The sequence below is a fragment of the Dysidea avara genome, chromosome 1 (genome assembly GCF_963678975.1).
Source record: "Dysidea avara chromosome 1, odDysAvar1.4, whole genome shotgun sequence".
NCBI classification, from domain to species: domain Eukaryota; kingdom Metazoa; phylum Porifera; class Demospongiae; order Dictyoceratida; family Dysideidae; genus Dysidea; species Dysidea avara.
The window spans coordinates 63,226,373-63,252,253 of record NC_089272.1 but is presented as its reverse complement, the minus strand read 5'-3'; the positions used below and the strand labels follow the sequence as shown (position 1 = coordinate 63,252,253).

The following is a 25,881-nucleotide window of genomic DNA, read 5'->3' as shown; positions in this document are numbered from 1 at the left end:
CACAGGCAGTGCATACGGCTTCATCCTCCTTGTTTCATCACTGATCATAAAGACCAGGATTTGTGTCGCAGCAGTTCGCTGGTATCTTGTCAATCCCTTAATGAAAGTGATAAGAGTTTGTCGGATAACCCGAAACTGATCTGGGACATTCTCAACTGTCCAAATAGAGTCATCATTCTCAATTTTTACAATCAGGAGAGTAATATCACCACACAGTTTTCTCCTTATGTCATTGAGTTCCTCGAGCTCCTTTATCTTCCATGCCATCTTTTCACTCTGCTTTGCATGTGTCAGTTTCTCAGAGTACAAATCATTTGCATCACTGAGCTCTAAACATTTGGTATGAAATATAAATATGTACGGTACTTATGTTATACATGCACAATACCTGAGTGAAGAAACTCCAAATCTTTATTTAAGTATGTTAGAACTTCTTCTAACTCTTCTTTAGCACTTGCATGGTTAAGCCCAACCTTCCCGCATGTTTCAAATGTTGTCTGTACTTTTCATGCTGCATCTGGAGAGAGCCATCTGCCAAGTCAACATCTCCACTCCATTCCATCCTTATTGACTCTTTCAACCCGTTAAGTACATCACAACCGTCTGCCTTAAGCCACTTCTATGAATCTCGGTTTGAATGTACTTTGGCTGCTTTGTCAAGAACGTTTACCTTCAATAGCCTCCACCACTAAGTATCATCTTTGAAGGATACAACATATACCTGTATCTGGGAATACAATGTAGTTTTGCAGGCAGCAAAATCATATCTTAATGTTCTGTCTGACACAGCAAGGACATTGACAAGTGCCTATTTGGGTTGAAGAACATGTGTAATAAGCAATTCAGTAGGCATTATGTGTATGCTTACACAAATCAAAACAAAGGGATGTAACTACGAACACTAGTCAAGGATACAACACTCGTACAATAGCTACCTCTTTATCATGACCACCTAGTAAGTGGCAAGGTATGTGCAATCTCATTTATATTATTTTATGGGACATCCAATGAGCTACGTTTAGTTATACATTCATCGTATTCTAATTACGTACCACACTTTTGAGTATCAGGAGACGAATTCACACCCACATGGGTCCACGATGCAGTCGGGGTCATTTCTGGTCAAAGTGGTAGTACATGGTCTGTTGCCATGACAGACAATCTGCTGGACAACTGATCTGCATGAAAATAATTATTCTGTAACATAGTATACTTGATATGTTTACCTGGTGTAAGTTATCAGCAGCAAAAAACTGAGTAACATACTCAATTAAGCTCATTGGTATGCACTTAATTGGAAATTGAGTATCACTACTGTTTTGTCTCAGAGTTCCTACTCCTTTAGCAAGATTATACAATACGTTAGTACATCCACCATGATGCAAGTGGATCATGGCTGCAGCTGCACAACACAAAAAGTTGTCTGGAACTGACACAGATGAAGTAGCTGATAGATACAACGAGAACAGTATGGATAACACTTGCAATTGTGTGTCTACTGGTAACTTACTAAACACGTGCAAAAGAGCAGGGACCTCTATATCATCAGTTTGCACACCAAAGCTAACATTGCTTGAATTACATGGATCCAGAGGATCACACCTGGTGTAAATTTGGTGCTCTAACATTATAGAATGATTCTGCATCCTTTGGTGATTTGTATCTGTTTCAAAGAAAGCATAATTGTATGCACAACTTGCTTCAACATACATCTTCACTAGTCAGGTGGTAACTTTGCTGTGGCAAGCACCAGCTATGATGGCTAAATTATATTAAATGATTAACAATCTAAACACCTACCACTTCTCACAACATTGACAGCACCTCCTCTACTTTTCACAAATTCACTGGCACCTTTCCAAAAAGCATCCTGCTTGTGAGTGGGTCAACTCTCACCAGACGTGTGGAATAAAACAAATTCAGTCAGAGCCTTCAGTTTGTCTACTGACCACTGCTCCTTAGACTTTGTAGGCCCATCATTGCATCCACCTTCTGTTTCATAGGTGAAAGTTATTGGCACCAATGATGCTACAGTTCTATCATCACTAACCACCAGTTTTCTGAATGGGAGTCGTTTTTGGGTGCCTTCATGGAGTAAGTAGCGTAGGTGAGCTTCTGGGACGTTTCTGCACAGTGCTATCATGGTTTGGATTCTTCGAGGCACTCTCTCTAGGGCCTTGTTCGCCCTGTTCACTCACAGATGACAACATTCCCGCACCATATGGCCAACCGCAAGATCTTACGTGATTTCTAATTCTTTCACAAAAAGAAAACTGCTTTAATTGGTGGGGCTTAATGGGGCTTATTACACAGTTGATATTCATTTACAACATTCTAACTTTCTGTGGAATTTTGTGTCAACGGAGGTCAGTTGAGCTGTTCAGTACAAAACCATAGGGCTCATGTGTGTGCTTCCTACCTCCTCTGCAGTTATTGTAACACATGCTTTGAGGTTATGTTATGGTGTTCACACCTCTCTGCAGGAGTAACTAGGTTATGACTTACAAGGATTCTTAATAACAAAATATCGCAATATTAATACTTTCAAAATATTGCAATATACTGTTAAAACGATAATATCGCTCAGCCCTAGTATATGAGTATCATGTGATACCAGGTGCTATACACAATTTACGGATAGTTATAAAAACCGGAATCGAAATGGGAAACGAAACGAAATCAGCCTGCAGTATAGTGGAGGACAATCACAATATTATGCACAGTTACACTATAATATATGCACGCAGTACCTGTTTATGCATCAAGCAAGACTCCAGGTGGCAGATTTCTCTGCACGGCGCTTATCGATTAGATAGAGATATTAAACGCCTGCTCCTATCCGAGGGTCTGGGGACTGTATAATAGAAAAGTTCTGTGCTTGGGTAGGTGAGCGTTGATTGTCACTTGACCACTTTTATAAGAGGAGTGACTAGGAATAACTACTTGATCATTACAAACCGTTTACGGTAAAAAAAGCAGTGGGTTGACGAGTCTGAAGCCATAGGGATCCATCTGTGGCTATTATGGCACGCTTCTTATGAAAGTGGTTAAGGGACAATCAACGGCTCACCTACCCAAGAACAGAACTTTTCTATTGTATAGTCCCCAGACCCTCGGATAGGAGCAGGCGTTTAATATCTCTAATCGATAAGCACCTTGCAGAGAAATCTGCCACCTGGAGTCTTGCTTGATGCATAAACAGGTACTGCGTGCATATATTATAGTGTAACTGTGCATAATATAGTGATTGTCCTCTACTAGAGTGTAGGCTGATTTCGTTTCGTTTCCCGTTTCGATTCCGGTTTTTATAACTAGCCACAACTTACAGGTCATTTCTATTTAGAACTTGCCCCTGTGTGCAGAGCTTAATACAGGAGAATCTTCCAATTAGATAGTTTGATGATTTATAAATCCATTTGGTCTGGGTAGACTTCACTGATAAGGTTTCCTCTTGTACTGTATGTGGGTGTGGCCCTAAACCCTTTTTAATATTCCTGGCTGCTAGATTAAGTATCTTCTAACACAGATAGCTTTTTTCTGGTACAATGGAACCTCAGTTATCCAAACCCCTTAGGTCCAGGGGTGGTCCATAAGTCTGAAAAGCCCACATCTTTGAAACTTTGTATAAATAACCTCAAAATAGCATTAAAAACATTTTTTTTTAAATTTTGGTATTATCAACTACCCTAATAGAACAGTCACTACTCTAATAGAGCAGTCATTTCTGTGGTTCGGTTAATTGAGAATTCGGCGAAGTGGGGTACTGATAACTGATGTATACTGCTGTGTAGCTATCTAAATTATACCTGATTACTAGTTGTGTGTATACTGTTGTTTAGAATATACCTGGAGCTGGCAACTTGTGTGAACTTCAAGTAGTTTATGTGGTTTCATTGCTACTGAAATGGCATCCATTATTCCCAGTGGAGAAACAAGTAAGTAAAACATAGATTACCAATTTACAATGAATTTGAAACTATATTATGTTGTCAGTGGTCCATTTACAAATGTATGGCTGGTGTTAAAATGCAAGTCAGGTCCAGAAGTATATGTAAGTGTACTGGTCATGGGTTAATGAGATTATCCAAGTACACCTGTATGGCCATGTAGTCATCTACATTGCTGAGTAGCTGACACTGCAAATGTTCAATAGCACTTCTTTTTTATCTATAAACTACTAGCACTGGTAGCTGTTGTATGATGGGCTTGTGCTACTATGTATGGTACACAATGTTGGTTATTATCCTAATACTATACTTATGACACAAGATTGAAAGCTCCATTTATAATATACCCTCTGGCAATCAACAACTATTGTTCTTCCTTGCCTGAGCGGCATACAATATGGACAAATACACATAGCTGAGCAAACCACAAAACTTAACACATGGATGCAACAAATACATGCCTGTGGACACAAATACAAAACAAAACAATATTGCAACAACTTACAGTAGGGTTGTCTAGCAGTTGCTAGGCTTAGGTGCTGTGTAGTAATATGAGATGGTGCTGCTACACAACTTTAAGGAACAAATATTACATGAAAACAGAAAGAAAGATTGTTGTTATACTGAATAGCAACACTGAATTCTCATCATTAGGTAATCCGTTCCACCACTGTGGTTCTGTAATGAAAATGCCTGTGAAAAGTTTAAATGGTATCTAGGAAGATTAGCAAAGAGAGAGTATCTGGGCGAGACTACAAGTATTATATGATTGAATCTAATTTTGTTCACACGATACCTGCCAGAGTAATCACCTTGACTACCATCTCGCAGATCTTGGATGTATACCATGTGTAGTCAAACTTGGAAAACCTCGTAAATGACTGTTAATGTTAAGAATGGAAATGAACAATATTAATGTGTAGTCTACCATTGATGGTTGTGTGTTTCGGGTTACTATCGTTCTGTGAGGATTGACTCAGTTTTTCAGCACTACCCAATTCTTAGCTGACTTCTTTCTCACATGTGATACTAATTAACTGGGATTGATTTATTATTAAACGGATTTCTAGTTTCAGACCACTGTGTGTAGTGTGTGTGTAGTGAAGTGGCTACTGCTTGTTGTGTGTCAAAGAAAATTGTCCGGTCACTGTTTGAGCAGGCTGCTCGTGGTGCCATCTTTTGCTCTTACACAATTTTCAATTCTAGAGCTTCCCCGGAGTGGGATCTATTGGACCTCTTAACCTGAACTTTGTTACTGTGTAGTTAATTTTGTACTGTAAGTTTATTAATGTAAGTCTTGCCAGGGCTCCTGCACTGATCACTCTTTGGCTATCAGTGTATGGTAACACTGAGTCTAGGCCCCTGTACATGTTTGTATACTATATTGTCTTAATAATTAATAAGACGTTTTTCATCAACGTGTGTGTGTTTGTGTGTGTGTTGTGTGTGTGTGTGTGCGTGCGTGCGTGCGTGCGTGCGTGTGTGTGTGTGGCGGAATAAAGGGTCTGTTACACGAATTCTGTGTGATGTTCACTGCAGTTAGGGTGGATATTTATTAGCAAAGCCCTGAACTTCTTAGACCTGTTAAAAGCATCACGCACACTGTTCAAGGTAATACCCAGTATGAATTTCCATTAAATGCCCACCATTGTGCATGCTTCTTTGCTGAATCCATCCACTGAAGGGCAATCACATTACTTCTAGCAGGTACACTGTAGTGTGTACCCAAGGCTGGTTTTCTATTATAGTTGTTTAGTTAATTGGCTATACTTTATACACAGAGTGATATGTTGGTTGTGAAAAATTGATACATTAGGATATGTGAAGATAGCTTTTTGCAGTCTAAGCTAAGGCGTAGACTCGTAAAGAAGTGTTTGTGTGGTGGGTATTAAATTGAAACTACTCAGACAACTTCTCACATGCCTGTAGGTTGAAATAATGAAGTTTTCTGCAGTCACTGGAGGCATGGGACCTACTGCAACTACTGTTTTTTTTTTTTGGAAACTTGCATCTATGTTGGCTGAGAAGTGGAACGTGAATCACAGTCGCTGTTTATTCTGGGTTCTATGTCGGCAGTATTTTTCTTTGCTAAAATTTGCTGTAATGTGTTTATGGGGTCATTGGTCATTGACTAGTCATCTGGTACTATCTATGGTCAATCTGGCGTATTCCGAGGGTTGCCTTGAGTCTGGCACCCTCGAGTGAATTGTTTCAGTAGCTGGTACCATCCCGCTGTCCAGCACTTGACAGCCAGTACTGGGGGTGGTAGGCTAGGGTAGCCTGAGTGGTCTTTATAAAAAGGTGGTCTTTAGGAGGTGGCTGCTAAACAAGGGTTTTACTCTGGGATACGTTTACATGACATTTCCACTTTCCGTTTCTATTATTTCTACTGTTTCTAATTGCCCAAATCAGTGACGTAGCCAGTTGGAAGGTGAAGGAGGGGGGGACAGACACATGCAAAATGCTCAATATTGCATGAAAGGCTAATGACCCAAACATGGGCTAGCCAGCATACAGTGTAGTATTATTATTACAGCTAATCATAACTATGTAGCTACTTTATATTACTATCTATGTCATCACTGCTGGTAATATTCATCGAGCCTTCCCCTCAACTGCACTCCAACATATTCATCCACAATCAACTAGAAAAGTTTTGAACATTTGTAGTAGAATCACTTATTGTGATGTGTGATACAGCAACTACTTATGTTAATAAACACAGCCTCTGCTGCACTCCTGGCCACACTGATTTTGGTTTTGTCCAATCACTCCACACTTCAGCATTAGCTCTAACTGCTATCCTCCTCTAGTCAGCCAGAACATGCTTCCTTCAGTTTTAAACACTGGCACTGCCATAGTCAAACTGTTTTAAGTACAATATGTAGACATAGATAATGACTAGTTCCTTTGGTGCCACAACAAGCAAATAACAAACTCACCAGTAGTGTTCTACTGATCCAGAAAAATACCTACCAATCCAATACTGATAACTAGCAGTAAATGTTACTGATACAGATACTGGTAATTGCCAGAAAATTACATACCTCTCCAGTGACTGTTCTACTAAAGTATTTCGATCTTTTCCATGTAACTGCATCTTTTATGTTAGAATAATGCTCAACACTTATCTTTAATCTGTTCTATCCCTTTTGCTATGATGATACTCATGTGACACTTTATAATGACTTGACCTTTCCTCTATCCCCAGTTCCATCAACTTCCTTGGCATATTCTAGAAGAGCATTTGCCCGTTTTCCACTCGACTTCACTGGCAGTAGATTCTATACAGCACTTCTTTATCAAAAAGATGTTATACAAGTCCACTGAATCGAAATTTCTTACTCCCCCTGAATCCAACTGATGCTTATTTTCTCTAGCATTGTAGCTTAAATGAACACAGTACTATCAACTACGTACTACACTTCGACTCCATTTTTAAATTGGAATTTAAACCACACGTGTCGCATATACCTACATTAGGTGTTTTTAGGCACTTTCCAAGGGATTTTCCGTCAAATAAGTCACATGATATGGCTGTATACTTCGATCCTCATTCATAGTCATGGTTCAAAAATAAGGTGTACACTATTAAAGCAGGTTTTTGTGCACTGCCATCAATCCTTGTGTGAATCTAGCTTACATTTAAGCTACTTGTGATGGTTGGGCAAATGCCTGCCCATGCCCATCCTTGGCTACGCCCCTGGAACAGTGTAACAGTTTATCGATAGGGTGGTTTCAGTCCAAGATACTTTAACTTTTCTATTAGAGTCTTGGCAATGTTATGTAATTGATAATACAAAGTGACATAATCACCCATACGTCACTTGTTTTTGTTTTGTGCCATGGCTACCAATGGTGCTCAATAGAGAAGTCTGGAGAACTGCCTATTTGTTATTTTACAATTACTGGCTATTACAAAAGCAAAGGTGGCAAACCTATCAATCAATCTGCAACATTTTTTTGAGCTCTACAAGATTCTGTGGCTAAAGCATGTATTCATGCATTTGCTACACTTCTAAAAATCCGTTTGACATCCCTACTTCTATATGCAGTGGCTAAAACCACGTTTTTACGCTTAGCGCTAGCTCAAAGAATAGGCAAGGAAATAGGTATTTGTTATACATCGTGTAAGGTTTGCCAATAAAATGACAGCTTAGTGGTCCGGGACGGATATAAACCCAGCCTCTTGCGGATATGATCAAAGCTTACGCCCCACATTTAGACCAGAACAGGGTGTACAATCTCGCATAGCCAGACTGCTTTTTTTCTTTTGTGTGGGCATCAGGAAAAATGGGTCTGGTATACCTACATTAAGAATTCTAACATTAATAATGTCAGGGTGAACAAACCTACCAAGTCACACGCCCACACGCATTAGGCGTGTGACTCACACATTTTAGGCAAATCTCCAGCTCACACACATGCTCACCTAAATCTCAAGCACTTCCAGTTACCTAATAAATCAAACCCACAATCGAATCTTGTAGCTTATAAATGGACATGTCATAGATTTGCAAGGGTGTAAACAACCCATACAAGTGCCTATTTACACAAGGTAAGCCATACAAACAGTGGTATGTTAACCACTTGGCACACCTTTTCCACAAAAGGCATAAAGTTGGTAGGCACATGATCACACACTATGCAATTTATTTGAACTTTGTCCTCCAGCGGTAGAACAGCATGTGATGATAGGTCAGATAAGATGTGAATTGTTCCCCCAAAGGTGTTACAGTGGATGTGGAAGGTAGTGTGGTAGCCAAATCATCTATATGGAATGAAGTAACCACGTAGCTACTAAACTAGAGTGTGAATCTTGTCTTGACGCCGGGGATAAGGTTCGCACACCAGGGAAGAACGACTTGATCTAGCGTGATTGACAGGATACAAATGACACGCTACACGCACAGCACACTATAACACGCACGTGATCATACAAATTCTAATTAATGTTCCTATTAAAATACCACAATACATAAGTGTTCAATCATTTCCTACATCCTCCAGGGGGCGGCTTAACAGTGTACTCCATTCGGAGATCTTCCTTAATGCCTTAGAGGCAGCCTTTCTTTGGACACGTTGACTGCTGGAGGATGCAGATCTATCACTGGACTTATCTACTGAGTGTGATTCTTGTGAATTATTATTAGAGGATCCCTGAGAGCTTGTTTGATGTGGGTCAGAGACCTCCAGTGGATATAACTTGACAATTGGGCGAGTTGTCTTGTAGTTTCCCATTCTAATGTGAGCTGCACGGGTCAAGTTATCTCCTCCTTTGATGAGACCTTCTACAACAGCTAGCCTCCACTGCATTCTCGGCTTCTCGTCGTGCACAATCACAACATCTCCCACCTTAATTACCTCCTTGTTGTGGCCTGAAATCTTGTTGAATTCTCTTAGAGATGTTAAATATTCGGTCTTTCAACGGTTCCAAAACTTCTGTATTACTACTGAGTGTTTGTCAACCTTATCCCTCATGCTGGAACCATGGATCTTCTTCGGGTTTGTTTAAGACATGCGGCACTTGGCGGATTCTTCTCCCATATAACAAGTGTGAAGGCGTGAGTGGCTCTGGGTCAGAAAGGTCTGGGGAGACATAAGTCAAGGGTCGGTCATTTAGCATGGCTTCAATCTCTGTAACAATAGTCTCAAGTTGCTTGAGTGTGACAAACGCTCTTCCCAGTGTCTTTTTGATGGCTTGCTTTGTCAGACCTACCATTCGCTCCCAGAAGCCACCGTACCATGGCGCCCGTTTGGGGATGAAACGCCATGTTACATTGTTTTGTTCTAGTTCCTTCTGCAATGTCTCTGACTCAAACAACCTTTGTAGATCCTCCGCCGCCGCCAGAAATGTTGAAGCATTGTCTGATATCATTGTGGATGGCAGAGACTTGCGGCTGGAGAACCTACGAAAGGCTAACAAAAAGGTTTGCACAGATAGGTCACAGACTACTTCAATGTGTACCGCACGTGTGACAGCACATGTAAAAATACAGATGTATACCTTAGTCTCTTCTTCTCTGTCCTTGATATACAGTGCCCCAGTAAAATCCACCCCAGTGACTGTAAAGGGAGGGGATTCAGAAACACGGACCTTGGGGAGTGGCGGTGGGTCTGGAGCTTTGAAAGGTTTTCCCATCAGCTTGTTGCAGATCACACAGCGTCGTAATAACTTCCTCACATATTGACGTGCTGATGGTATCCAATACACCTGTCGTAGTGCTGTGACGGTAATGCTCACGCCACCATGATGGAGCTTGGTGTGGGTATCCATAACAATGAGGTCAGTGAATGAACAGTTGATGGGCAGAAGAATTGGGAACTTGGCAAGTTCTGATGTGGGAGCATTATGAATCCGTCCCCCACAACGGAGTAGCTGGTTGTCATCCAGGAACAAGCGAAGTTGTCTCACCAATGTTGGACATTTGGACTGCTTCTTAAGTAGATAAGTTAGTTCTTCACGGTAGGTCATGTGTTGTATGCCTTTAATTATATGACGTCGGGCATGAGCCAGTTCAGAGCTAGACAAGGCTCCACAAATCTTATTCTGTGGCTTGTGGAGGTTGTTGGAAAATCTAAGAACATAAGCAGTTACAGCCGACAATCGATTAATGCTGCTATATCGAGATATGTCTATAATGGATAGTATACAGGGCTCACTTTCAGTAGTGTCTGCCACAAGTGGGGTACTAGGAGAAGCTTCTTCTGCTTGTATGTGGAGTATACTGGTAGGTGTCCAAGTAGGCCATGCAGATCTGTTGAGCAACCATCCAGGGCCTTGTGTCCATAGTGTTGATGACTTCAACTGGTCAGTAGATAATCCTCTCGTAAGAAGGTCAGCTGGATTATCACCTGAGGGTGTAAATGACCAAGTGGCTGCAGGAAAGGCTTTACAGATCTCGTTGACTCGATGTGCGATAAATGGCTTAGGATTGGTGCCCTTGAGTATCCAGTGAAGGACAATCTGACTATCAGTCCAGAAGTACACTCCCAATTGTTTCTCCTATGGAATTGAAGAGCAGACAAATTCAGTCAGTCTAGTGGCAGTAACAGCTGCCATAAGCTCTAATCTTGGTAATGTAGTGGATCTGATAGGAGCTACACGGTTCTTTGACATGGCAAGACAAACACGGTTGTTACTGCTGAGGTACACCACAGCTCCATAGGCCTTTGTACTGGCATCTGCAAACACAAAAATGTTATCAATTTGTGTACCTGGATGGTTGTGTGGAAAGTATAGTCTTGGTATTAGCAGGTTTGGTAGTTCTCTTAACTCAACTAGAGTGGCTGTCCACCGGTCTTTGATTGTGTCTGGGAGAGGCTCATCCCATGTGAGTTTGGTCTGCCAAATTTCTTGTAGCAGTATCTTGGCCTTCACTGTCACTGGGGTCATCCACCCTAAAGGGTCGAAGATTTGGGATGAGGCCTGCAGTACGTCTCTCTTAGTTACATATGTGTTTACAGCAGGAAGCTTTCTTGCAGAAAGTGAAATCATGTCTGTAGCTGTGTTCCATCGTAACCCCAGGATTCCTACGGTAGTGTTTGGATCGCTGGTTTTGTCTTGTCTTGTAATTTCCTGGAGGTGTTTGCCGTTTGTCGACCATGACCTGAGGTTGAACTTGGCTTGATTCATCAGATCTCGCGATTGTGAGTAGTATGTTAGGAGTTCTTCTTCAGTACTGCACCCAGACAGAATGTTGTCTACGTAGATATTGTCTCGCATGTCTTTTGCCACCTCATCGGGGAATTTTGACAAGTGTAGATTCAGCACTGCTCCAAGCATGAAAGGGGAGCTGGAGGCTCCAAATGGAACCACTGTAAAACGGTAAGATTGGAATTCATTATCAGCACTCTGGGGATCTGATGGCCACAGGAATCTGGTAAAGTCTCTATCTGATGGGTGCAGCTTGATATGGAGGAATGCCTTTTCTATGTCAGTAGAGAGGGCGAAGGCATGAATACGAAAACGCAGTAGGATGGCACAGAGATTGTTCAAAAATGGGGGTCCTACTGTGAGACAGTCATTCAAACTGGCTGACTTACCACTTCCACGACAGCTACAATCATATACAATTCTGATTGGAGTGGTCACCGAATCCTTCTTAACTGGGTGATGTGGCAAGTAGTGCACATTATCGGCAGTATCATTGTCCACTCTCTCAATAAATCCTCTCTGCTCTTGCTCTTTCATGATACCATCATACAGTTGTAGAAGTTCAGGAGACTTTCTCAACTTGTTCAATAGGGTAAGAGTTCTTCCTTTGCAGGTGGCAAAATTAGATGGGAGGTCAGGTTTGTTGACTTTCCATGGAAACTTTGCAATGTAGATGCCTTCACTTGTTTGTGAGATGGATGATTCTTGGTACTGTTGAAGAAATGTCAGATCTGGAGATGTGCTGGCTTCTGTTCCGACTGCCTCAATTGACCAAAATTGCTCAATGTTGGGTACCTTTAACTCCTGTGTGGTCATGGTGGATGTGAGTTGGAGGAGGGCAGATGATGTACATTCAAATAGTGCAGTTGGTAGTGGCCCAGATAATAAGTACCCGAGTTTGGACTGCTGGGCAGTGGGGCCTTTGCCTCTGACAATGTGGTCTTCAACAAAGCTCCAATAGAAATCTGTTCCAATTAATAGAGAAATGGTGAAATTCCTTCCACAGGTAACTGGATGAGCAAGCTTTAGGCCCTGTAAGTGTGGCATGGTGTAGACAGCAGTGGACACTAAATTCTGGATGGGAGCTGCAATTGACGGAACAATTATAACAGATATAGGAATTAGCTCACCAGATGCTGTCTGCACTTCCACTGTAGCTATTCCAAGTGTCTGATTAGATGTGGCTGTAGTGCCAAAGGATGCTACACCGATATCAACTGTGGATGTGGGGGTAATTTGTAACTCACTAGCCATGTCGGCTGAAATAAATGATCGTTGTGCTCCCTCATCGAAAAGGATATTTGCTTGAGCTTTGATGTTACCAGCAGTGATGGGAGCCACTGCAGTTTTCAGTAAACAATTTACGTTCTCAGGAGCCTGTGATGTCGGTGTTAATAGTCCAGCAGTGGTTGTGGGCGTGGCATCAGATGTCATTCTGTCAGAATTTGATTCGTCAGGCTTGGTCTTCACTTCACTGTTACAAAGGCTGGTATGGTGCTTTTTCTTGCACTTTCTGCATCGGAATTTAGATGGACATTGGGAGACCCTATGATGGGCCAGACAGTTGAAGCACAAGTTACTTCCTTTGACGATGTCAAACCGCTTCTGGCAATCAGTTACCACATCACAATTATGTGAAGAATGAGCCTTCTTACAAAACACACATTGCTGTTTCCTTTTACTATCAGAGTGAACTTGTTTCTTGCCAGTTTGATCTGGAGAACCTAAATGTAATGCAGCTGCTGTTGACTTCGGCATAGTCTTATGTGGGTCATACAGTCCAGATTCAAGTATCCTAATCTCTTTTTGGATACCTGCCATTAAATCAGGAAGATTCCATGGAGAGTTTGAGTGCTCCCGTGCTAAGTTCCGCTGGATATCCACAGATAGCTTTCCCATAATGATCGGAATTAGTAAGTCGCCATACGATTGTTCGGATTTGCCGAGTGATGACAGTCCTCGGATGTGGCTCTCTACGGAATCATAAATAATTCGTAGGCTAGTAAGATTGTTTGAAGGAGAGGACATCTCCAAGAGAGCTTGCATGTGAGCAAGTATGATCTTGTGATTCTGGCCATAACGATCTTCAAGCAAGGAAATTGCATGGTTGTAGTTTGAATCAGTGAGGGGGAGGCCAGCAATGGTTCTGGCAGCATCTCCTTCAAGCTGTGCCTTGAGATAACTGAATTTTTGAATGCCACACAAGTTAGGATTAGCATGTATTGCCACATAAAAGGAGTCCCAAAATGTTTGCCAGGTAAGGGGGTCTCCAGAGAATGTTGGCAAGGTCAGCTTTGGGAGACGACTGGTAGCAAACATCTGAGACTGGTGTGATGGAGCATTGTGGTTCATTGGTGTCACTGAAGCTGCAAAGTTGTGGCCAACTGTAGCAAATGGCTCATACACACTTCTAGGGGCTGATGAGGTTGACCCAGCACTAATCTGGTTTTGCATGTTAATTGGTGGCTCATACAAGTTCTGAGGTCCAAATAAGGTTGAAATGATTGGCCTTTGTGGGGATGTAGTATCTGCATCTTGTGGAGCTGCTGATATCAACGGAGGTGGCCCCATGTTAGTATTATGTATCTTGGGTAACATTGGGAGGGTGAGCACTATGACTTGTGCACTGCATGTCTCAGTGATATTGCTTGTAGTAACATATGAATTTACTGCAGGGGTGATAGTGCTTGATGGCACAGTTGATGGTCTATTATCACTAAATGCTGTTACAGTACTCACCAGTTCTGATTCCACTGTACTTGACTGAGTTAGATGTATATCTTCCAGCTGAGCAGTTGCACTCTCCAACTGAGAATTACTAGGGTTTGACTGTGGAGTAGTATTTGGCGGTGATGGCGATCTTTGGGACTTCTTTGCTGTGGTTAACTCTATGTATCTTTGAGCTCTGGTAATTTTGTCAATAATATCATCCTGAAACTCCTCTGCATCAAGTATGGCTACTTCGAGTTCCGTTGCATCTTCGATCAATGTAGCAATCTTTTCATCCACTTGAGCTATCTTTTCACCCTTCTTCTTGATTTGCTCGACGGCAGTGGTCAGATATGTGATCGTGTAATCGTCAAATTCTGAGTTCATTAGTTCGTCGATCTTACTGTGTAGTCGGGTGACATGTCCCTTGAACGCCTTACGCGAGGCTTGTAGTCGAGTGAGTTCTTCCATCGGTCCGCTAAAACAACAGCAACAAACAAATGTGCACAGTAGACACTGAGCTTGCCTTTGGGGGTACCGTTAATTAGAATTGCCACGGTACAACGACTTCTGAGACTGGGGTTAGAATAACAGACCGTAGTACGTCACAGCACCAAAAGTATGTCTTGACGACGGGGATAAGGTTCGCACACCAGGGAAGAACGACTGGATCTAGCGTGATTGACAGGATACAAATGACACGCTACACGCACAGCACACTATAACACGCACGTGATCATACAAATTCTAATTAATGTTCCTATTACAATACCACAATACATAAGTGTTCAATCATTTCCTACAAATCTCAGCACAGTTGAAAGCACTGAAGGTTGTTCTGGTCATAAGCAGCCAAGATTATGGCATATACGTAGCCAGCTACAGTGAATGAAAAGAGTATTATATTGAAGTGTCCTGCATACATTTGAAGGTTCCCTGATAAGTTAGTTTTCTGATTGGTGAAGTCCTTGGGTGAAGACTAAGGCAAATGAATACAATTAGCTACATCACACTACATAGTTAGCATAGCATAGACCTGTATAAACAGCAGTGTACGTAGTGACTAGCTAGCTAGTTTATAAGGATCCACGCTTGCACTTTTAATTTACTGTATGTATGGTTGAACATTGAATTTCATTTATCAAACTGTTTTTCAATGAGATATTAAAATCAAGTTTATTTTGAAGGACAATAGAATCATTCTCATGCTTGATAACTCAGTATAAGATGCAGTCATTGACAAATTGAAGGTGACATTCCATTTGCAATATCATTAATATAATACCTAAAATATTAGAGGGTCCAAGGCAGTTCCTTGAGGCACACCTGATAATACAGAAACCCGTGGAGAGCTACAACAACAGACTGTGTGTTAGAAATCATGTACTATATGTAGGTTCAGCTATTTTTCTCATTTGCTCAAACTTTTCTTATGCACTGCTTTCTTTCGGAACTTTGCCTACCCCATCACATACGTAGAATAAGTGAGGTATATGGTGCTTGTGTAACTGGAATGCAAATGTTGGTGCACGCCTGGTTACTGAAATTATTTTCCCAAAAAAATGTGTGTGTTTGTATGTTTGTTTTGTTTGTCTTTCTGCACTCATGTGAGCAAAACTTTGTAAAGATAAAAGCAGTCTGTATGTGAGAAATGAAAGTCATATAGCACCTGCATGTATTAAGCTTCTGGGCAGGTAAGCTTTACACCTTTTTCATATGGTCACTTTAAACCAGAGCCACCTGGTTAGTGTGTTTGTTTGTATGAGCTCGAAGTCGTAAAAGTATGTTATCAGCAGGTTCAACCCTACAAAGCAGTTAGGTTAATCTCAGGTTTGCAAAGTTGAATTTTTTTGGTGAATACATAAAGTGCTCATTAGACAATTGTGACTGGATCTGTGAATACCCAACACAATCGCGTAAGCCTGAATTTGCAATACTGTAAGCATTGAATACAATGGGTGAAATATGTACTTGCATATTATTTTTAAAAAGAGTAAATCATCTTATTAATTCACCTACTTAAGTGAAGCTCATAAATCTTTGTTTTGTACCAGTAGATCAGACTCAAGAATATGAAAGTTGTGTATGTTTGTTTACATCACATTGAACTAACTGATAGTTCACGAATGATCTTACTTCACTAAATTTGCCTTTGTACATAGTGAAGAAAGAAACACATACTCAGTGATCAACTCCCCTACTCATGACTAACATAATGGTGCTAATTTCCACTCTGTGTGTCATTCTGTTTATTACCATTTCAGTAATAGCCTGTAGTTTGTTTTCCCTATACTTGCTGTACATATCGATCTTTCTGTTATAGCTACTCTGTAGGGCTGTAACTCCCAAAGTTATTGACATATGAAACTGAAACTTTGCCAGAGCATGCACTGGGATAAATACATAGTTCATAAATATTAATAAACAGGAATTCGAAATATGCACAATTGTGTCAGATTTTTGAAGACCCGGTCACAATTGAATACCATCATCTAATGATTGCTTGCAAACAGAAACTGGATTGAATGTGAGTTATTCAAACTCACTTTTGGGTGTCCATGTAAAAAAAGTGTTAGTTAATTCATGCTGGTTTCAAATACAGGTAAGTAAAGCAAATAACTGAAGATGTCATAAATGCCTTTCATAATGGAGCATAAAAATAAACAGAAAAAATGCTGTATCTAACCTCGTAGACTACCAGAAATAATGGGAGTTCTTCTAGAGGTGAAAACAGAAATGAAGGGCTATCCTTAATGCTTTCTCTTTACAATTTATAGTGTTGCATCAACAATAATTATTAGTTCAATAATTGGTATCAGGTTGATACTGGCTACTAACCGATTACATAATTGGTATTGATTGAATCTAAGCCTATTTTAATCTCCATTGCACTGTGTAGTATAATGATGTGGGGGAGGCTAGACATACATGTAAGTTTGTTATGTGTTGACCAATTGTAAACTGAGGGTTTTAGGGGTAGTACCAGCCATTTGTCTCAACTGTGTAGCAGTAGTAAAAATGTACTTAAAATCTGTTTACTATGAGCAACTTTTATTTGTGGTGTGCATCCAACTTAACAGTTTAGCCGAGAATGAGCTGTATATCAATGTCATGTCACTAATATGAGTCTGTTAATAATGATGAGGATGAGTGTTAGTGTATATCGGATCAGTTATCAGTATCGGTTAATTCTGTGGTATCGGCTAATGCTGTTGCTTAATATCAGTTATTGGAATAATTGGTTAATTTAGTTATTGGTGCAACACTAACAATTTACATGACAGACAGACTATTAAACTGTTGAGAAAATATGACGACAGTAAACTGTATTTTTACCGCATTGTAAATGAGTGCCCATAACTCACGATCACTTGCCTTTTATTATACGAACACAAACAAATTAAGAGTTTCTTACTCTTAGCAAATCCTATGGTGTACAGTATAAGTTTTGCTGATTAGAGCTTTCAATTGTTTCAGCGCATATGCCGAAGAGATTTACATGTGTGTAGAGTAGTGCTGAAACGAATAGCAATTTTTACTATTCGAATAGTTGTGAATAAAACAACCGAATATTCGATTATTCTTTAAGCTTATACTTCTATCGAATTAGTACCGAAACCTTTTGTTAGGGAGCAAGGTAGCTAAAGTCTAAGCACTATTTCTACAGTATCTTTTCTAAAATAGAATTTTTACAGCATAGATACATCACTTCATTCACAATCTTAAGTTTCAGGGCTGGCTTTTCCATCTGAATACAGTGTACAAAGTGCTAACGATTATTCGAACAGTGTGTTAACAAATTGAATAGTGTCATACCGACCGAATAGTCAAATAACCGAATAATCGTTTCAGCACTAGTGTAGAGTATTATTAATTTTACCCAGTTTGTTTTAATTTAATATGTTTTTAGGGCAAATAGAATTCTGTGAAAACGACCGGTTTGTCACATTCTAATAGAACATGTATATCACACAGTAGCTATCTTTGTACATAACAAAATAACTAACAAACTAGTACGAATATTTAAAATATCATCACTTTGTTTTGCTACTTTTTATTGCTTGAATCCCTAAATCAGTACTAATGTACAGTACATAAATATACTAGTTATGTAGCTATGTACGTAGTTTGTGACTAGAAGCTAAGGTACATATGAATTTACACACAATGGTATGTACATGTGTTATGTTATTTGTTGCAGTTGTAGGATTAGTGGAGGGTGCAGTAGTGATTGGTCAGATTGAGAATAGTGAGTGACTTGTATTGTGTATTATTACCATTACCAGTATCATGTGTGACCTGTAGAGGATGATAGGCCAACATTGAGAGACCTCAACAGATATGTTATCAAGAAATATGCTGCTGACTGGAAAGATATTGGATTAGAGTTGGGATTACAGTTTAATAGGCTTAATAGTATTGAAAAAGATTATCATCACTCTAAGGATTGTTTTCTGGAGACACTAGTCATGTGGTTAAAGTCAACTCCTAATGCTACATGGAGATCACTGGAGGTTACTCTTACTAATGTGAGAAGACAACAACTTAGTCTTGATCTAGTTGATGATGTGTATGTATCAAGTGATTCATCTATACATGGTGAGTGTACTTGTGAGCTGTAGGTAATTACCAACTACTTTTGAAATATAAGTGGTGCTTGGGGAGACACGACAACCTGTAAGGGTCATCTTATGTATGTATTTTTAGTGACTATGATCACCTGCAAACAATCAACCATAGCTACAGGCACTACTACTTTACAGCGAAAATGCACTGTAGTGGAACAGGCAGAACTTGTCTTCTACTTTTCCCTAATGCTTACATATCATGTTTCTATAGCTACAGTATAACATTTATATGATTATCTGGTAGAAACTTTATGTAAATATGCAGCGGTTGTGGATAAGCCAAATTAAAGTGAGTATTGGATAGAATATGTTTAAACATATGTAGTCAAACAATAAAAATTTTAGTGGTAGGTATCAGATTACAAATAAGGCTAGAGATAAATATATATGTACTGTATGTGTAATCATGGAATTTTCATTTTTGCGATTAAAGTGGTTCATAATTATTGAATGGGTTCTACGAAGCATACTCAGCATGTGTAGCTTGTTCCAGCCGGAAGAGGTCTGCAGGCATACCCTAGGTATTTCTGAATTTTGCTGTGGTCTTCATAGGCCTTACTGTATTCTGTATGCTAAACTATTTAGTAACCACCTAGCCCTCAGATAGTTGCTATTGTGTATGATAGATTACATGTTTCTGTGTCTGTATGTGATGTGTCTGTATTCAGTGATTCATATACATATACATGGTGAGTGTACTTGTGAACTGTAGGCTGTTACTATAACTACCATGTACGTACAAATTTTTGAGGGACATGGTTTTTGCAGTTGCTAAACTGTCTGCCAATTTCATCCTCGAAAATTAACAACCAATGCTAGTCCTATACTGCATAATAGATAGTCGGAGTGAAAAACAAATGATCTCCAGTAAAATATAACTGTGTTGATATTGGTCAATCCATGAAAATTACTTACCTTGAACCTTGAAAATTACTTACCTCATTGTTGCTGTTGTTGTGCCTCGACAGCTGCTTGTAAGCAAGTAATGTAGTGTTGATTAGTACAAACAAGCCCATTACACCTCCCTCTAATTCAGTACGGCTGTTACTAGCCATTTAAATGCCCATGCGTTGCCAATGTTACAGGCGCGTAATTATCGTGTTTCGTATCGCCTCAGAGCGTGGTCTCTATTGGACATGACCGTGGCTCTACGAGATTTAGAGACCACGTTTTCAGCCAATCAAATTTCAGTATCAAACTTGTTGTAGTCTAAGGAATGTTACGTAAATAACACACTGTAAATTGCTAAAACCAGCCAAAATATTCCTATGAGTTCGTTCTATGGCTAGAAATAGATTGTATAAACACTTAATACTGATCATCTGATCACGAAGCTTTTTAAACACGACTCCACTAAGACAGCATGATTGATCACGTGCGAGACATTGTAAATTGCTAAAACTAGCCAAACTAATCCTGTTAGTTCGTTCTACGACTAGAAATAGATTATATGAACTCTTACTGATATCCTTATCACTGAAAATCGCAGCGGTTTGAGTGCTAGAGAAAATCTCTCCGAGCCAGACAACCAGAAAGTACAGTATAACATTTAAAGCACTGCCTTGCTTGTGTGCAGGGGGTGTCTTGAGGCAAATACAGCACTTGGCTTCACCTTGTGCTGTATTAGCCTCTCGACACACCCCATCGTACTGTATTTTCCGTACACACGTGCGACAGTGCTTTAACTCTAACATAAGCCTTTTCGTAGAGCGGCATAGTACAATGTTTGTGCAATTTATGATACAATTATGAAACTTTCCATATAAGTTATACTCCTTGTGACATAATTTTTTTTGGATATAGAGTCATCACATATTTGACCTTTGGTGACCTTTACAACCATTTTTGTATTGAAAATTCATTGTTTTTATTTTTATCTCCCTGAGGCATCATTTTGCACAGTTTCAAATTAAAGGTGCTGCTAAAAAGAACTACTCGGGGATTTTATTTGGAGTCAATAGGTGATTGCATTCCAAAGTTATGATCATTTATGTTAACCATGATATTCTATGAATAACTTGCCCATTAGTAATTTACACCCCAAGGGCAAATAATTTTATGAAAAATGATCATAACTTTGTAGTGGAATGAGATACGAACTTCAAACACAAGTCAATATAGTTTTTGGATCAACACCTTTAATTTAATACTATGTTTTTACAGTGTAAAATAATGCCTCAGGGAGATAAAGACAAAAATGATTAATTTTTAGTTAAAAATGGCTCTAAAGGTCACCAAAGGTCAAATCTGTGATGGCTCTATATCAAAAAATGTGTCATGAGGAGCGCAATTTGTGTGGAAAGTTTCATAATTGTATCACAAAGTGCATGAAATGCTCATTTTTTGGTGCTATGCCGCTCTAATATTGGTGATATATGATAGAGTGTTTTTCTATATCGTGGCAGGACTAGTCATGGTATAGTTATAGCATTTATATGATTATCTGGTAGAAACTCTGTAGATATGCAATGGTCGTGGATAAACCGCAATAAAGTGAGTATTTGATAGGATATGCACATGGAGTACCAGCAAGAGTTTATAATGTATATACTGAGGAGAGTGTCCTACTCTCATATACTCCTGTAGAAGGGTGTATCGTGAAGTTATGACGTAGCACTTCTGAGTTTTCCCTTTTTTAAAAAAATATAATTCATGATGTCATTAGTTGAACATGGTATCGATTGAACGTGTGCCTAACAACATCGCTAGCAACCAAATTAACTCCAGCTCTAAGCATGCATTTCTCACTGAACTACAATCGTTCCTTCATGGGTTAAGACCACTTCGTAGGTGTTTTTTGCTAGGCCATTCGCAAACACAGCTATCCTGAGAGTCGCGAGTGTGAAATGGTGCTAATGATCTTGTACTTTTACGGCTGCCTGTACGTCACAAACCACAACATCTTGTTGTTACATCATAACTTCACAATACGCCCTTCTACAGGGTATATGAGAGTAGGACACTCTCCTCAGTGTATATATATATATTATGAACTCTTGGTACCAGCTATTTTAGAAATATAGAAGTGTCAATGTGGAAGATGGTAGAGTGCAAACAAGGCTAATTTTACTAGTATATTAAAATTGTTAATTTAAAAATGAAGCAGGGATCCAAGCAAGTGAAACAAGAGATGAATGATGGTATTACAGCATAGCTTGGTGGGAAAATCCCCACATTGGCATGTTATACTGTATAACAACCATTTTGTCCAATGTCAAAGTAGGGATTTTTCCACCAAGCTATGCTGCAATACCATTATTCATTTCTTGTTTCACTACTTTTTATCGCTTGGATTCCTACTGTATTTTAAAAATATACTAGTTTGTTTGGTTTTTTGTTATAGCATACAGCTATACACATGTGACTGTTCTATTAGGGTGACTGTTGTATAAGAGTATCTCGAGTCATCCTTTCACCTATCAGTGGTGTGTCACTATTTCATATTGGCATTGTGCTAGCATTATGAATGCAGCTAGGCCAATAATAATGGGATATGTTATCATGATAGATTGTTAAGAGATGTAGTCTCGGTGCTCAATTGTTATCAATCAACCAAGATCACATTAACAAATTAATAGGTGTGGCACTGAACCTATCGTAAAGTTACAGGTATCTACAGAATGTAAGCACTTAAATAAGTTCTTGAAGTCTAAATATGCTGCTGAAGGATAGGGAAAATTAATGCCTCAATATGGTTTCATTGCATAAGAAATAATGAAGACAAACATAATTGAAGATAAAAGGAAAGACAAGGTGCAGAGGGCACACAATCATCTGAACCCCAAAAGGCACATCCCACTGGTGAGTTTGTTATTGTGGCTTAAAGTGGTGGTAGTGTGCTGCTTTGTTTGGCCTTCAGCCTTGCAAGTGTGGTCAGGCGGGTACGCTGGCAGGATGGCAGGCAGATAACAATTCAGGTTTCGGTGTCTTCTTTTACAAATTCTATATCCGGCCGCCTGCAAGTGTTTTCTTGTTTTTAATGTAACATATGATGTTAGATGAACTAATATTGTTCCATAAAAGTGATTTTCGTCATGCAAGATGGAGGGATCCCTACTCAAACAGTACTACTGTACTGTATATATAAAAATTAGTTTCAGTAAAGATCATAGGGAAACGATTAAGGGAGGTCACGTACATCTGTAGATGTAACTAGTGGACATGTATTCCATAATTTGGTCTACACCCATGACTGAAGCAGGGATTAAATGTCCACTAGTATATCTGCAGCTATAGGCGATTTCCTTGTTTCCCAAATTTTTTCTATGGTCCGTAATCAAACTTAAAAAATTTCCTCATACTTGTTTGTTTACTTTTTGCCATTACACGGCACTACCATGAATCGACACCTTGAGCTGTCAGCAAAAGGAAATGGGATAGAAAGGAAGACTAAGGTAAGTCCATGATACGTGCATTTTATGTACTGCGGTATGCCAAAAGGCACCTGTTGGGCTAAAGAGATGTCAAACAGTGAAAAAATCTTAGCTTAGCTGTTATCAAGTTACACTTGTCTGAAGGGGTAGCTACTGTACTATTGTATGGAACACACTCAACATGTGTAGCTTGTTCCATCCAGCTTGTATGGGGGTCTGCAGACATGTCCCCAGGTGTTTGGAAAAGCAGGTTGGATTTTGAAATGATTTAATGGGCTACTGGATTCAGTGAATTGAATTGAATGGAGGAATGAATTTGAAATGATGGGCAGGAATGGAACGGTAAAATAGATAATTTCATTTAGTGGTCACCTCTTTATAAGACCACCAAAGACCACCTTATTCTTTATTAGCTAGGTTAAGTAATCATTTAAGGTCTCCAGTTCCTGTTAGGTTATGTATAATCCAGCACATGTTGCTGTCAGACCTTCAGTGCTAAAGTGCTAATAATAAAAATAATAATTATATAACCAAGTAATGAGAATAATACACAGTTTCGTCATTATACATCATAAATAATGTTACGACGAAACCACTAGGTTTAGAAATATGCAATTGCTGGCATTGTGTTTAGCAATAAATAATAGGAATGAAATTATCTTTTCATTGCATGGTTAATGAATGCTAAAGATTTTCCATATAACACCTGCCAATTAATGCCTACCACATTGCTAAGCAACCAGCGGATGAAATGCAGCACACGCAATCTTGCATGCTGCAAGAATTACTACTGGTAGAAACAACACTGTTTGCTTATGTTGAGGTTAGTTCTATGTAATGTATACTCCAACTGTATTATACTACTTCTCCGCAGATAGTTTTTAGGGTATTCCATTTGAGTATTAATGTGCAAAAATATTAGAATCCACTTGCATAATCTTTGTTTAAAGGTACTGAGAGGCAGAGTCTTATTGGACCAAATTTGTTGAGTTTGTGCTACTGTCTTATAGTGCTGTACACTTACAAAATTTTTGTCACCCGTTAATTGCCTACCAATAATTGGCAATAACGGTTAATTGGTTTGTTTGTATATTGGCAGACATAATGCAAGTCAACAAGCCTGCTGGAAGGTTTAGGGTGGTACCAAAGTGACCATCAACATCTTGTCTAGCAGTAACAGTTATTACAATCACATTCTTTGAGGTTATGTTATGATGTTAACACTTATCAGCAGGGGTAATTTATGGTTTACCAAGTGGGTGGGCAATAACCAGTTTAAAGGTTTCTTCACCAGTTTAAAGGTTTCTTCACTGGTTTAAAGGTTTCTTCACTGGTTTAAAGGTTTCTTCACCGGTTTAAAGGTTTCTTCACCGGTTTAAAGGTTTCTTCACCGGTTTAAAGGTTTCTTCACCGGTTTAAAGGTTTCTTCACCGGTTTAAAGGTTTCTTCACCGGTTTAAAGGTTTCTTCACCGGTTTAAAGGTTTCTTCACCGGTTATTGGCTGACCTGGACAACACAGGTTAATAACTGGTTAATTGGATACAGGTGTACAGCACTACTGTCTTATCACTGATACTGCACTGTATGGTGTGTATGTGGTGAATGGTTTCTAATTGGCGAGTTATTAAATCAAATGGCAAATTTCTATGCTGAAGAACTATTAAGTTGACTGTACCGACCCAGGATTTAATTTAGATAGAGTAAGGGGACAATTTTGTTTTTAAGGTTGATACAGTCAAATAGAATAGTTGTTCTTATGAGACTTGTTCAAGTTGTGTTTGTATGAAGCTTCCCTAAACATACCAGCACTGTGTATTTTGTACATATACGGCTAATCACACATGTCAGAGAACATGAAACATGCTTTGAAAATCTTTAAGATCACTTCTTTTCTTTCATTGTACCTTTGTGGTACAACATCAGGTGAGGACTAATCTATTGTAGTGAAGACTTTTCTCTACACCTTGCAGAAAAAACAACTGATTGTACATTAAATATTGTTTATAGCTACTGTAACAATCAAACCAAGCACTGTAATGTTACCATCAGATTGAGTGATAATGACTACAATGGCAGTGTTAATGTACGTAGATGTATAATGATCTCACCAAGTATGATGTATGATTCAATATTTGTGAGAGGGTAGCTGTGTCCATAGTGTATGTACTAAGATTCTGCATATAAGATATTGTGTTATGTAGTGTATAGCTTACATTGTATGATTGTGTTTGTATCATAAAATCGTTATATAGCTATTTTATTGTATAGCTTACAATGTGTTACTGCTGTATGTATAATGAAATTAAGTTATCGATGACTCTCTATGATAGTTTTACTCTGGATTAGCTGGTCCTGTAACTTTTAACTTATTTTTAGTGGACAAGGTTGTTGGTCCTATTGGCACTGGTGACATCAGCTTTATAAGTTGACCATATATTATGTATGTACACTGTGCAAGTGGGTTGACCCTTTTTATCTGTACAGTGGGCCCCCATTATATGAACTAATCACCCTTAGTGCATTCGGATAATGAAAAAGTTCAGATTAATGAAGTTTATACTCTAATA

General features: G+C 39.3%; 1 protein-coding gene across 1 annotated transcript; it reads right to left on the bottom strand.

Moving 5' to 3' along the window:
• Window positions 1–9,417: 9,417 nt before the first annotated feature.
• On the bottom strand, window positions 9,418–14,784 carry LOC136248315 (uncharacterized). The gene is made up of 2 exons (XM_066040108.1): window positions 11,002–14,784; window positions 9,418–10,953 (listed from the first exon to the last, which is right to left on the bottom strand). The coding sequence occupies exons 1-2, from the start codon at window positions 14,782–14,784 to the stop codon at window positions 9,418–9,420; spliced, it is 5,319 nt and encodes a 1,772-aa protein (XP_065896180.1).
• Window positions 14,785–25,881: the final 11,097 nt, after the last annotated feature.